The following is a 15,111-nucleotide window of genomic DNA, read 5'->3' on the forward strand; positions in this document are numbered from 1 at the left end:
AAGGTGGACAGCCTCCTCCTCCAAAAACCCTCCTAAGTGTAATGGGTGACCTGCCAAAGCTGGGAGCTAAAACAGATCCTCCTTTAAGCTGTTTGTGCCAGATATTGCCCCATAGAGAGAAAAACAGAACTAACAGGACCTGACCAAAGATAAAGAAAAGACTTGGGGCCAGGCCTCTCAGGAGAAGGCAAAGGTGTTAAGATGGGAGTGTCTGGAGAATCACCCTGGAGACCACTGTGAACAGGACAGAGAGCCATCTGTGGGGAGACTAGGACAATAGGAGGTCTCGAGAAGGAAAAGAAGGCATAAAAAGGCAGAAAGTTGTTGGGGTGTCTAAGCAAAGAAAGGTGACCTGATCCAATCCTAACACACCCCATTTCCTCCTCTCCCTCCAGACGTGGACAATTATGGTATCAGAGTTCAGAACTAGTCACATTTATGGTATTTCAGAACCTGCAGTATCTGAGAAAGGATCAGATTTAGGGTGTACAAAGTAGTATTTGCAAATAGCACCAAGCTGTCTACCTGGGTCTGGAGAGCAAGTTCCAGAGCTGCCATCTGCCAAGATGCCCATAATTCTAAAAGGGGCAGGTCTGAAGCAGAGCATGAACAACAAGTTTGAAACCAGACAGGTAAATGGAGATGTCACGTAAACACCTAGATTCAACAGCAGACATCAGAGAAGGTCCCAGGCTTCAGTCAACCTAGGATCAAAATTTGAGAGTTGCTGACCCCAGGAAGCAAATGCTTGTAGACAGCAAAGAAATCAAGCCCAAGGTTTGTCATACCTCAGTATTTGGAAGTTGAAATGATACAGAGGGATCAGCCAAGTGGCTGAGGAGTGACCAAAAGTATGTGTGTGTGTGTGTGTGTGTGTGTGTGTGTGTGTGTGTGAGAGAGAGAGAGAGAGAGAGAGAGAGAGAGAGAGAGAGAGAGAGAGAGAGAGAATGAAACAGGCAGACTGAATAGCCCTAGGGACACAAAGGAAGGATTTAAGAAGGAGCCAGAGAGATAGCTCAGTTAGTTAAGTACGTGCCTTTCAGTGGCGGCATGCACACGTGAACACAATGCTGAAGAGACAGACATGACAGACATTGGTAAGTACTTGAAATTCTCTGGCCAGCCTGCGAGTAGAGCTGGGTCGGTGGCCAGACTGTGAGAGACCGTGTCTCAAAGACTAAGATGGACGGTACTTCTGAAGAATGACAACCCAGGTTGACCTCTAACCTCCATGCACCCAGTCATACACATTCACCTGCACACACATGTACTGCGCACACGTTAACAGGTACCTATGCATGAACAGACATGAGGCGGGAGGTACAGGGGTGAGCTGATGAGCAAGGATGGATACTGCCAATGACAATAAAGCTCAGAGCACATGATACAGGATGAGCGACCACCATTCGATCATTAAGGACACTTCAGTAATAAGCCTCTGGTCCAGGCATGCACCATCACTATAATTCAACATAAAAATTAGAGAGATCAGTAAAATTACAGCTAAGGGAAAAGTACCACACAAAGGATAACAGCTACAGCAGGTGCTTCTTCAGGGGCCTGTCATGCTCGCTTCTTGGGCCACCTACAGGTAATACTTTCAAATGACTCTCATTAGTAAATTATTCAACTTTTAAAGAAATCAATAATCACAGTACAGTTGTTTAATCCTACCTAACAAAAACAATGGGAAAGCATGCTTTACAGCAGATACAAATTCTACCTCATCTCCTTCCTTCTCTTTGGTAGGAAAGGGAACAAGGGAATGGCCAGCGTGATCTATCTGTAAACAAAGTCTCTTGCTGTCTTGTTAAGTGGTGACTGATGGGACAGTGTGTGGGCACACAGCCTAAATTATTTTTTGGTCTAATTTTGTTCTGTCAGAACATTACTCAGAGTACAGCTGGTCACTGTAAGGTTTTAAAAGTGATGGAAGAATTGGGAACATCTTCAAAAACTGAACCTGTAGTCTCAGACTACATTGATCATCTTCCATCCCTTCCAGGTGCTTTCTGATAATGGCCTGAGTCCCCTGACCGCAACAACAATCAGTTATCAAGACGAAGAAAAGCATTTCTGCCCCACAAGCACCAATTTTAGCTGCATTAGGACATAGATCAAACTGGGCTGCCATTAATGGTCTGGAAGATGGCAACAACTTTCCTGGGTCTAATAGCTTAGCCACTGCCCAGTGTGCAGTATTACAGCTCACAGCCCCGTCTCTGTCAGGGCATCTGAAAGGGATAATCACATGAAACAATGTAACACCGCTTATTAAAAGCTGTTTTTTTTTTTAAGGGAAGATTTTCTATGTGTCTTTTTAGAATTATTTTTAATTTATTAAACAACTTTCTGGAGTCTGGTCTCTCCATCCACCATGTGTGTTCTGGGGAACAATTTCAGATAATCAGGCTTGGCAGCCAGTACCTTTACCCAATGAGCCATCTCACTGGGTCTTTGTGCCTTATAAGGGCTAAAGCCTGTGAAGAGGAAAATGGAAGATACAAACAGCAGAGACTCCAGGGGGCTTTCTGACAGCAATGACCACAGAGGGAGGGAGGAGACACTATGCAGCTGCTAGTCTTGAGACTTCATTTGTCTTTTAGATGAACTGTTCTCCAAATTTCTACCAAAATACAACTGTGAGGGCTCAAACCAATTAGAGGGAATCCAAGAGATATGGAAACAACACACCGGACACGGCTTGAACGAGGACCCATATGAGACACAAGTAAAACACTGGGAGACCCGAGGCTGCATTGGAGAAGTTGCTGTGGGCGGGGGGGGGGGGGGGGGGGGGAGGAAGGGGATCGGGGGAGCCCTTCTTCCCATTCTGTAACAAGCAAGAGAATCAGCTAGCAAGAATATGAGTCCATTCTCAAGTTCCCTGAGGTTCATGATTTTATAATTTCAGAGCTGGCCTGGCAAGGAGGACACAGGACTCAGGTATACACTACGTCTTTCCTTCGCTGACCTTGCCCCATGTAGCTGCTCAGGCTAAGTCAAGGTAGAAACTATAATGAAAGAAAACACTGAGTCGAAATAGGGATGTTTACATTTTAAGTTGTGCAGAAATGAAACCAAAGTATGTCACACAGCGTTAGGACATTGTCACTAGAAATAGATGCTGAGCACTAAGAACTGGAATGAGGTTGCTCTGACCGCTCACCTCCTGCACCCCTGCGGTGTTGGGTGACCTCAACCCTACTTACAGAAAAACTCATCTCTAGCTCTTCCTCACGCCTCTCTGACATCAGTCAGCTCTCTGGGGTTTTACAAGTTTGCTGTTAGCTCCTGAGTCTGCTTCCTTTCCTTTGCAGCAGTTTGAATCAAATCATGTGTGTGTGCAGGCTCCACAGTATCTGAATTCATGCACGCCTGGCTTCGGGCATGCCTGGTATGGTGGTTTGAATGAAATGGCCTCCACAGGATCACAAGGGAGTGGCACTATTTGGAGGAGGTGTGGCCTTTACTGGAGGACGTATGTCACTTGGAGATGATCAGCTTTGGGGTCTCAAATGTTCAAGCCAGGTCCAGTGTCTCTCTCTTCCTACTGCCCGCTGATCTGGATGTAGAACTCCCAGTTCCCTCTCAGCACCATGTCTGCCTGTACACTGCCATGCTTCCCACTCTGGCCAGAGTGGATTAAATCCTCTGAACTGAACTATAAGCCAACCTCAATGAAATGTTTTTCTTTATAAGAGTTGCTGTGATCATGGTGTCTCTTTACAGCAATAGAAACCCTAACTAAGACACCTGGTTTCGTGCATGTTCAGCTTCCAGCTTAATTCATGGTCAGTTTCATGCATGCTGGGCTGGTCTCAGGCACGCCTGGCTTCATACTTACATGACTTCATGCATGCCTTGATATATGCATATCTGGCTTCATGCATGTTCAGCTTCCAGTTTAATTCATGCCAAACTTCCTGCATACCTGGCTTCACACATATCTAGGCTCTGTCACGTCTGGCTTCATACATGCCTGGCTTCATACTCTGCAGCCTCATGCCTGCCCAACTTCATGTTTGTCTGGCTGTATGAGCATAGCATGTCTCTTGCCTATGTAGAGTCTCTTTTCCCGCTCTCAATGTCCTTATGTCACTTGGATCTCAGAGAAGCTCCTAAAACTTCCCAAAAGGCTTCTCATAGCCCTGTGGTAATCCTGGTGATGACATAATGTCACCAAGCCCTATGCGAAGTGCAGCATGTACTAAGAGTACATGTGTTTTACCTCACCAGCTTCATCCTGGGAAAACGTATTTATTGTAAGGAAACTCAGGGCCAGAATGGTTACAGTACTTTTCCCAATAGAAGCAAGCCAGTGAGAGAAAGGCAGAGTTTGTGCCTGAGTTCTGGTCTGAGTAAGTCCATTGAAATCCCTGCTCTTAGCTGCCATACCTATGATAGTGGCTTTCTAAGATGGCCCCAGGACTAAGAGTTATCATCTAAGACTTGTTTCAAATGTCTTATCACCCAAGTGCTGAGTCACACTTGGAGAGCAGAGACTAGCAATCTGCATGGGAAGCTGTCCTGGAAGGCTACCTTGGTTGTTTTGTTACCAGCATGTGAAAGTTCTCACTGGCTCCTTTACCTTTCTGGAGAGGGAGGGGTCTGTCCCTGGGCTGCCTCCTCCTAAGAGAGCCAGAAGATGTCATGTGCACCTGGAGAAGGGCCCTGCTTCGAAGGACAAAAATTCAAGAAGAACAAAGGAGCCTGCAGTCAGCTCAGCTTCAGTGTGAGAGGCAGAGCAGACAGCCAGGGATTCCAGGAAGTCTCCAGCAGCCTTTACGTAATAAATAACACTTTATATAATAAATAACATGAATCACCCACTTAAGCAAACTCGGTAAAACAAAGTGCAAATAGCTTCTGAATTCGTAAGTGGAAGGAACGTTTCCCAGGGTAGCTGGGTCAGGCAGTTATCTCTAGCTCTCTTTGGTTTTAAAAAACATAAAATCCATTTTAGCTTTATAACCTGTGCTGCTGAGAATGTGACCTTGGTCTTTCTCAAGCTTATCTCCAGTTAAGAGGCACCAGGCAACCCTGCAGCTGCAGATCCGCAATCTCTTTAACATCTTCCTGCGCATGCAACTTTAAGCTCAGTCATCAGCCCAGAAATTATCGTTTGCTTCAAGGACTGGGGAGTCGGCTGCAGCTGGTCAGAGCCAAGGTTTCCACAGGTCACTGGCCGCAGACATAAATGGTACATGGTAAATATAGAAGGAATGGGACGGTTTCTCTAGCTGTGATCAGCCTAAGAAAGGACATGGTGACTTCTGGCCGGTCACACAAAAATGATGTAAGGCCGGAACACTCTAACTATGCATGTACTTGAACCCAGTGAAGGCGTAAGTAAACAGTCCAGATGGACAAACACCAGAGGCATGTAGATATTTACTGCTCAGTCAAAATCCATACCAATCAATACTGGTGACCTTACCCTCACATGAAGAGCCTTTAACTTACCCTCGCCATATCCACCAAGAAATTCTCAAATAACTTCCAAATGTGGTTACTTGTATAGATTTCCTTCATCTCCACTTCAGTGTCAACGTAACAATGGTTGACAAAGTTCACGTACGCGATTTTAACCTGTGCAGGTTTCAGACAAAAAGCAGGTTCAGTTTCTCACCGGTTGCCTTCTGTTCTACACCACTAAATACCATCTGCATCGGCTACTATCATGGATGACACTTTGTTTTGTATTTGTGGGGTTCTGTGTTTCCTTTTCTTTAACAGCTATTCCACCCTGGCCCAGGGGAGCCTGTGTTCTAGCATTCTGTTCCCCTACACCCAGAGAACCCTGTGAAAGTAAGAGCTTTGCTCAAAGCAGACTTATCATCCTTGAGACACTAGGAAGACGGCAAAAGGAAAGGCTGTATATTTGTTTATATAAACAAATCATGTCAACCATTCCAGAGGGACTCCTGGACCCTGAGTCAGAGCCACAAGGAACAAGGGTCAGCTCTCCTGCTACATCACCTAAGTCTAGAAAAAAAGTCCTCGATGGCATGTGCCCATGCCAAATCTGGTCCCAGAAGAGCTGAGACATGCGTGGAGCATCTTGGCAGCAGCTAGTCCTTGCTTCAAGTTCACTATGCATCAAACCCTCCAGCCCTTCCTGTGCCTCATCTTATTGAAGGTAATCCTCTAATAGCCCTTGGAGGCAGGAGATGATAACTTGACTTTAAAAGTGTGACATATTCAGAGATGGATGCTCACAGCTAACCACTGAACTGATCAAGGGGTTCCCAATGGAGGAGTTACAGAGAAGAATGAAGAAGCTGAAAGGGTTTGTGGCCCCATGAGGAGAACAACAATACCAACCAACCAGAGCTCCCAGAGTCTAAACCACCAGCCTGGGAGCACATAGGGAGGAACCCATGGCTCCAGCTGTATATGTAGGGGAGGATGGCCTTGTCGGGCATAGGTGGGAGAGGAGATCCTTGGTCCCATAAAGGCTGGATGCCGAATGTGGGGGAATTTGAGGGTGGAGAGGTGGGAGTGGGGAGGTAGGCGGGGGCACATTCTCATAGAAGCCGGAAGAGGGGGGATGGCATAGGGGGTTCCTGGGCGGGGGGCGGGGGGATGGGGTAAGAGGATAACATCTGAAATGTAAATAAAATATCCAATAAAAAAAAAAAAGAAAGAAAAAGTGTGGGGATTGACTGCTGGAAATGTTAACTGACTGTTGCACCACGTGACACAACTAGGAAACAGTGAAGGATCCCAGCCTGCTGCTGAATTCACTGGACACATGTTTGCTCTGACTCAGAAACTCCCGTGGTGACTGAAAGCAACCATTACCCTCCCAGCTGGTCCTCTTTAGGGAAGACATTAGAGCTAGGACAAGTCACACAGCCTGCTTTCCACGCCAGACGTGGATGGTCATATCTGCACAACAGAGAGTTAACCTCTGAGGAAGTAAAGCTTTAACCCACCAGACCCTCATTGGAGCTGTGAGGTGGTGCAGACCCCTTAGAAGGAACTGCACATGGCGTCAGACACGGCCAAGATGAGGACCTCAGATAAGGCCGAGCACATGGATTTCCTCTCCTCTATCCCACTCATGTGCACTTCATCTCAACCCCACCAAGGCATGAAGGACCCCAAGGTGCTAACGATTTCACAGACATATCCTTTGGTCCTTTACCATGCTGCGTGTGCCAGGGCCACTTGAACAGGGGCTGAGACCTCCCGGATTCCTTTTAGCTTGACGTCTTTTTGAGGATAACACACATGTATGAACTTTGTCGTAACATACCATAGTAGCAAAAAAGAAAGAAATCATTGCACTGTGTACTCTGGGAAGCCTCATGGATAGTCAGCAGATAACCATCCTCTGATGAGGTATTTTGCCCCAATCGTGAAAACTGAGGTAGAAGAGAAGCTGAGAGAGGATACAGGTGTGCTCTCAGGGAGCTAAACATTCTGTGCAACGAGGTGAAGCTGTGGTGTCTAACATGAACCCTTGCAGCACCAGCCTAGGCTCCATAATCAATCACTGTGACTCACCTGAGATCCACCTGTTTCAGGCTCAAGAACTACAATGAACCTTTCCCTGGAAGCCCACTGCCGTGTGCAGACTTTAAGGGAGACACTTGTAAGTACTCAGTCAAGGAAACTGTCTTCCCTCTGCACGAGTAAAAACTAGAAACTTTTGTGCTCTTTTCCACTTTGTAGATTATATAATTAAGTATGGTTAAATCCTCTACTAAATAGGAGATGTCATCGTAAAGACTACTGTGGGAGATGTCTGACATCCAGGTGAACCTTAGAAACGAAAGCACAGTCTACAGTTGATGAGCGTCTGTTGGCTGACCTCAGGAATGCAGTCATCATGTGTCACCACCCTCACTATGTCGTCCAGAGGCAAGAGAGAATTGCACTTGATTTCCGTGTAGACGTTCTTCCCCTCGGTGCACGCCGCCAGCAACTCCACAAGGGTGATATGGTAGGCCAGGGGCCCGCTCTCGTCCCCACGGGCTCTCTCGGAGCACATCATGTTGAGGAGGATGGGAAACGACGCTCTGTCATTGTAGAATATCAGCACATCTTCACCCCCATTGATCAGCTGAAAGGAAGACAAGAGACTCTACATAGCACATTTCTAAAGGCTTGACCTGCCTGCAGACAACCACAGAAAATTCTGCAAAAGCAGAACTTCACTGTGGTGGGAGGAGGGAAAGGTCAAAACCACATGCCAAGTGACCAGCTACTGATGCTGCTGAAACCAGTCAGGAGACGTGAGAACCATAGATGGGATGAGAATCAAACAACACAGAGCCAGGCCTGGTGGTGCACACCTATGATCCCAGAACCAGGAAAGCAAGCATCTGAGGCCCTCAGAAATTTTCACTAAACCAGGAAAGTGGGGGGACTGGAGAGATGACTTAGCAGTTAAGAGCACTCCCTGCTTCTACAGAGGACCAGAGGATCTGGCGCCCTCTTCTGGCCTCTGCAGGCAGTGCGCTCATGTGCATATACCTATTAACAATAAAAATGAATCATAAAAAGTGAAAGATAAGATGTGAAAGGTTTCACCTCATTCACAATTAATGTACATAAGTAATCAGTTGTACATTGCTTCCAGTACAGACAACATTATAAAAATCTAGAAAATTCCTCACTTAATGGGAAGGCCTCAGAGAATACAACAGAAAGCCGAAATGCCCAAGAAATGATCCAGTGAGGACGCTTAGGACATGACGGCTCCTCATATTTTGCTGTGTGCTTTTACTGGAGAACTCGAGACTGTAGCAAAGTTCATTTGCCATGCTGTTATCTATTATCTATTATCTATTATCTATTATCTATTATCTATTATCTATTACTGATACCTGATATATTTGGTCAGGTTGCGAACGATTTATAAATTTTAACTTATCGTACTTAAGTTGGTAACATTTAAATTAATAAGCCAATTAACTAACTGGTTCACTTTGACAGTTCTGTTGCAAAGAAATGTATGTGCCAAAATATGGTTACATATTAATATACTATTACAACTATTTCCTTATATACAGAAGCATTCCCTTTGATAAGTGACATAGAAAGAGCCTATGCATTTCTTTCTCTATCTGACCCTTACTGTGACGATCAGATTCCAAAGTCAAATTAGTTCCCACATATTTTTAGGTAATGAAGAATTAATATGAGCTAACCATGGTTTGTATGTGTGTGTGTGTGTGTGTGTGTGTGTGTGTGTGTGTATCCATGTTTGTGCTAATGTGTGTGCGCAGGTATGTGTACACTTGTATGCATGTAGAGGCCAGACATTGATGGCCTCATATGCAATCACTTCCCAACTTATTTTTTGAGATAAGTTTTCTCACTAACCTTGAGCTCACAGATTCAGTGAGAATGGATGGCCAGCAAGTCTCAGGACTATACTGTCTCTGCCTCCCCAGCACTGAGATTACAGGAACATGTCATTGGTCCCTGCTCCTACATGGGTGCTGGATATCAAACCTAGGTCCTTATACTTGGGCAGCAAGCACTGTACGGACTGAGCCATCTCCCCAGCTCCAATACAGGTTTTTTTAAGGGTACACTTTATAACTTTACAATGTTCTTATCATTGGTTCTTTACAGTAATTCATATTGTAAAAGTTCAGGGCCTTATGCTGGATTAATTTCTAAGGTTTCTAGGTGACATGGAATCAACATGGAGGAGCTCTCATTTCTAATGGGAAGGTCCCGATGTAATCTTCTGGATAACAGTCTTGCAGCTATGGAATGAAGATGCTTTGGTACACAGGCTGCCAGCCAGCATCTGGTCACTGGTTCTCCGAAGAAGCACAACAGTGCCTAGTAAGCAGCTCGCCTACAACAGCCACCTCTTCTAAAGTAGGGCAGACAGCTGGAGGATTCCATTCATCTTTCTTAAAGTCTTACCTTATGTAAAATACCAGTTCCCACTGTTCTAATAAAACCCTGATAATCACTTCTTACTAGCTAACATGGAGTTCTTCAAAATCGTTACAGTGGCCGAGAACACCCCTCCTGGGATTCAGAAAGAGAGCAGGAACCATCAGCACTCCACCACTCTGTGAAGTTACTAAACATTTAACAGTAGGAGAAATGGATTAATTCCAAATAAGTTGAGACCGCAGAATTTCATTCATTGTAAGCGCTGAAGGGGTGGCTCAATGGATAAAACACACACACGCATGCACACACACACACAAACACGCACGCACACATGCACACACGCATGCATACACACATGCAAACACACACAAACACGCACGCACACATGCACACACATACATATACACACACACACACACAAACACGCACGCACACACACACACACAAACACGCACGCACACATGTACACACATACACACATGGACACACACCACACACAAACATGCACGCACGCACGCACACATGCACGCACGCACACATGCACACACGCACACGCACGCACACACACACACACAAACACGCATGTGCACACACACGTAGCTCCTGCAGAGAACCCTGGTTCAATTCCCAGCATCCACATTAAGCAGATCATATGTTTAACTCCAGTTCCAGGGGCTCCAACTCCATCTACTGGCCTCCAAAGGCACCTACATGATGCATCTACAGACAGTCACATACACACATACAGATGCACACAGACACACAAACAGCATTTTAAAGATTCAAAAAAAAACAAAAACAAACAAAAAAACCCCACTCATTAACAGACCCAAACTCATTACTCAATCAAAAAGAAAAACTCTAAGAAAACTGTTAAGTCAGTCTGTCATGAGTCACTTCACTGCACTAGCATAAACCTTATCAGTGCTTACGTGGTCATAGCATAAACTGTTACCGTGCTTATGTAGTCATAGCGTAATCCATATCCACACTCATGTAGTCATACCATAAATTGTAACCATGGTTACACAGTCATAGTGTAAGCCTTATTGGTGCTTATGTAGTCATAGCGTAATCCATATCTGCGCTTACGTAGTTATAATGAAAGCAAGGATCTCCCAAGCACAAGTTTTAATCTTTTTCCCTGCTCCGAGAGGACCATGCATATGTGAGCACAACCTATTCGAAGCTGGTAAGACACAGACTGAGAACCCACCTCGGTCATCACCATGTCCTGGCATTTCTTCACATATTTGCCATCTGCTTTCACGATCGTCTGCAGGAACCTCAGGTACTCCACATGGCGGCCGTGTGTCTCAATGCAGTGCACGAAGTGCTGGACCACCCTCTCGCTGATCTCGTTGCACAGGTGATAATTGTTCATGAAGATATGCCGCATGGTTTCTGCCTCGAGGAGCTGAGCAGAGGAGCGCACCTTTGTGACCATGACAACATCACCCGTCTACTCTACAGTGCATAAGTTCCCCGCCTACAATCATGAAGCCACCAGGACTTGCCAATGCCTATCTTCTGTGAAATGCAACCACTGGAAGAAATTGGCCTCACTATGGGACTCAACTGGAGAATGGAAGCCAGCAAGTGTTCTTTCAGCAACCCTGTTCTTGAGAACACTTTATTCATAGTTTCAACCTGGCTCTTTCTTAAGAAACTTTTTATTTTTATCACTCAGTGTGCATGTAATATATGCATGTGTATTTTAGACATGTGTGCATAATGAGAGGTACGTGAGCTATATGTGTACGTGCAGAAACCAGAGCAAGATTGGGGTGCCCCTCTATTGTTCTCCGTGTTGTTCCCTTGAAGCAGAGTCTCTCGCTGAACCTAAAATGTATTCCAGTTACACTGACTGGCCAGCAGGCTCCTGGGATCCCCCTGTCTCTGCCATACATCACTGCTATTACGGGCACTTACGGCCATGCCTGGCTTCTATGTGGGAACTGGGGATCTGAACTCAGATCCTCAAATGTCCACAGTGACTGCTCTAACTCAGCCCCAGTATCGTCCATCTTTGATGCGACCTTTGAATAATCTGCACTTAGCTCTTGGATGTTTGTTTGAGGCCTGTGGTGCTGGGTGGTGCACATGCTAGGCAAGCTGCTCTCACATCCTGATTCTAACACTAAATTACATATAATAAATTAAAACTTCCATTGACATATAAAAATTTGTCTAAATTTTTAAATTGTTTTAAAGAGTTCCCTCAATGGAAACACTCGGTTTTATGGTGTGAATCGCAAAAAAAGGGAGGGAAACGACGTACAAAGGTCAATAAAATCCTACTGCACTGCGGTAAACCTGACTAAAATCCTACTGGCACTGCGGCAAGTCTGCCGCACACTTGGCTGTAAACGTCAGGAGCCACCGTGGTACTCACTCCAGGAGTTAGGAACAGACTGAGATGCTTGTGAAGGAGAACTTGATTCTGCGGGTTCCCGCGGCAGAAGTTCTGCAGGAAGGTGTGGGCTAAGTCCATCACCTCGTTCATCTTCTCGTCGGTCTGCAGGTCAAAGGGCAGCATGTAACACCAAGAGAGCAGTTACATCCCTCCCTCCGCCATGGACGCTTTGTTCATGGCTCCTCTCTCTTCACACCCTCTGTGTCTCTGCGTCTCATCCATCTTCCCTGCCCCCTCTTTCCTGTGTTCTAGATATTTCTCCCCTTCTCCTTCCTTTGCCTGTCTGTTCCACACTTCCCACCCTCCCTTTGTTACATAAACCATCTCCTTCTTTCTCCCAACTCTCTGATTACCCACCAACATGAATTAAAAGTCAGATGAAATATGGAGGATTCTCAGTAGAACCTCTACAAAGAATAGTTAGTCAAACGGGGGAGGGGGGAGATTCTCGGTAGAACATCTACACAGGATAGTTAGTCACTACAAAGGGGGAGGATTCTTGGTAGAACCTCTACACAGGAGAGTTAGTCACTGCAAAGGGGAGGGGGTAGTTCCTCACTGTGGGGAACCCAGCAGACAGCACATCACTAGCATTAGAACAAATCAGAGTTGCATGTGCCTGCTACAAAACTCTAGACAAACTTAGCATCCTTCCATGTTCCTGTTGAAGACACTGAACCAGAGCATGGTAAGATGAGGGGGACTCTCTTCTAACTGTCAATCTAAGAGAGTTCAGGACTGAGAGAGAAGTAGACAGCACAACCAAGCCAGGAGGCTACATGGTTCTAAAGCGGGAACTTGTGTCAACAGGACACGGCTGGGACTATGGGAAAAACCTTCATGGTGTGTGGGACTCGGTGAGAATTTATCATACTTTCCAAATTTGCAAGGCTGAAGCAGCGTTGTGTAAAACCACACCCTTGTGCATAGAAAACACAAGAAAGAACTCAAGGGTGCTGGGCATTTGGGACAGGGTTCCTCTTAGACAATTAAGGGGAGAGAAAATTCCTTACAACTTGGTGATAGGTTGTAAGTAATACTGAATCAAAGAAAGACAGTAAAACAGGCCAACCTTCTCGTAGGGGATCTGCAGAAGGTCCAGCACCACAGAGTGGGCCCCCATGTTTTTCAGCAACCGTTGGTGTTGATTACGACATTTCTTGTTCTGCACACAGAGCTTACTCAGCCTGATCAAGATCTTTGGAAAGATGAAGTATCACATTACACACAGCACCGTGACACACATGTAAGCAAAAACAGTCTCTGCGCGCCTATGCACACAGAGGGAGCGGTTTCATCTGCCGACCTCCTTGACGATCCGGTAGTTGTTGCCCTTGTTGCTGTCGATCTGAGGAGTCTTCGTGCCGTCCTGCACTGGGCTCAGGAGGTTGGATTCCTGAAATCAACACCAAGGTGTATTTTAAGTTCGTCATAGACATACTACTTTTACAATAAAAATATAATTTGTAGTTATTTCATCAAACATCTGTCCCAGATGTTAATTTTGTGCTTTTTTGTTGTTGTTGTTTCATCAGAAGTTTCTCTGCTTGAATGAGCCACCCACATTACTTCAGCCTCATGAAGACCATGTGACAAGGTAAGTGGCATTGCTAAGCTCTCGTGAGTGAAAGCTAGTGTAAAAGGCGGCTGTGCATACTGCTGCTATATGAACATATGGACACTGCAGACATACCATAGGCTTCTATTTTCTGTATGAGGGGAAACAGTCACAATCAAGGGCATGCAAGACATAAATCTATCACTGAAGATGAACTGTAGGGAAATAATGGACAGAGAAGCAACCATATCACAGCAGCAAGAGACAGCTGAGGGAAGGAAGGCAAGGCCCACTTAACCCTAGGATGCTCTGCTAGGTTACCATGACATCCTTAAGAGTCAAACTGGGAACATATCAAGTGTGTGCAGGACAACGAAGAAAGAAAAATAGATTGAAAAATTAGATTGAAAGTAATACTTCAAATTACTGCATCCAGAAGACTTACTGAGATGCCAAAAAATAAGTAATTATAATTACCATTATCTGATATATGACATTAAGAAAGAAATCCAGGGCACATGCTAAATATCACCTACTGGAATCACCATATAAAAGTACCCATTAGCACTCTCAAAATACAATGTTTGTTAGGGCTCACTACGAGCCTATGCTCGTCGCCCTACTGTGAGAGCCTCTGAGAGAAATAGACGATCCCTTCTTCTTACCAGAAACCTACAGCCACTTTCAAAGGCGTGAAATGAGAAATCAGAGATCTCAAATGGATACGACTTGATGCCGAGGGAGGGAGAAAGCTGCCCCACCTTCAGGCAGCGTTACAACAGAGGATCCCAGGTCAAGTCAAGGTCTTCCAAGATGAAAACTATATAGCTGAGCATATGGGGCACATGGGTGGACAGCATAGAGATGTTTCCAGAAAAATCCATAGGTATGTTTTCAGAGGAACCATATTGAGAGCAGGTGGAATAATACACAGAGAACAGCATGAACTGGCCCAGTAACTACTTCCCTGACGTACACAACGCACAGAACTGCATTCGGGATCATTGTCAGGTTCAAGCTGGGTCAGAGACACCCTGACCTCCTGCCTGTTGGCAGAGTCAGGCTCCCAGTTAGTGTGGACCACAGTCTAAGCTCAGGAAAAGTAACAGATATACACACAATGTCACTGCATTCGTCCTAAGATGCCCTCCCTGTGGTGCTCCAGGGTCAATTAAGAAGTTCACTCAAGCTGAGAAGTTAAAGCAGATGTTTTTCCCGTCAGTCATATGACCTGAAGGGAGACTCTGTGCTGAAGAAGGGTGTG

The 15,111-nt window shown here is 45.4% G+C and overlaps 1 protein-coding gene across 1 annotated transcript in view; it reads right to left on the minus strand.

Moving 5' to 3' along the window:
* The window catches only part of Itpr2 (inositol 1,4,5-trisphosphate receptor type 2), a 381,718-nt gene that overhangs the window by 195,344 nt on the left and 171,263 nt on the right, over positions 1–15,111 (minus strand). Inside the window, exons 27-32 of the mRNA XM_034511341.2 lie at positions 13,596–13,685; positions 13,362–13,487; positions 12,269–12,391; positions 11,090–11,290; positions 7,823–8,074; positions 5,467–5,592 (exon numbers count right to left, since the gene is read on the minus strand). Of these exons, the coding sequence (XP_034367232.1) occupies positions 5,467–5,592; positions 7,823–8,074; positions 11,090–11,290; positions 12,269–12,391; positions 13,362–13,487; positions 13,596–13,685 (918 nt within the window). The remainder of the gene's footprint in view (positions 1–5,466; positions 5,593–7,822; positions 8,075–11,089; positions 11,291–12,268; positions 12,392–13,361; positions 13,488–13,595; positions 13,686–15,111) is intronic.

This window comes from Arvicanthis niloticus, chromosome 9, assembly GCF_011762505.2.
Source record: "Arvicanthis niloticus isolate mArvNil1 chromosome 9, mArvNil1.pat.X, whole genome shotgun sequence".
NCBI classification, from domain to species: domain Eukaryota; kingdom Metazoa; phylum Chordata; class Mammalia; order Rodentia; family Muridae; genus Arvicanthis; species Arvicanthis niloticus.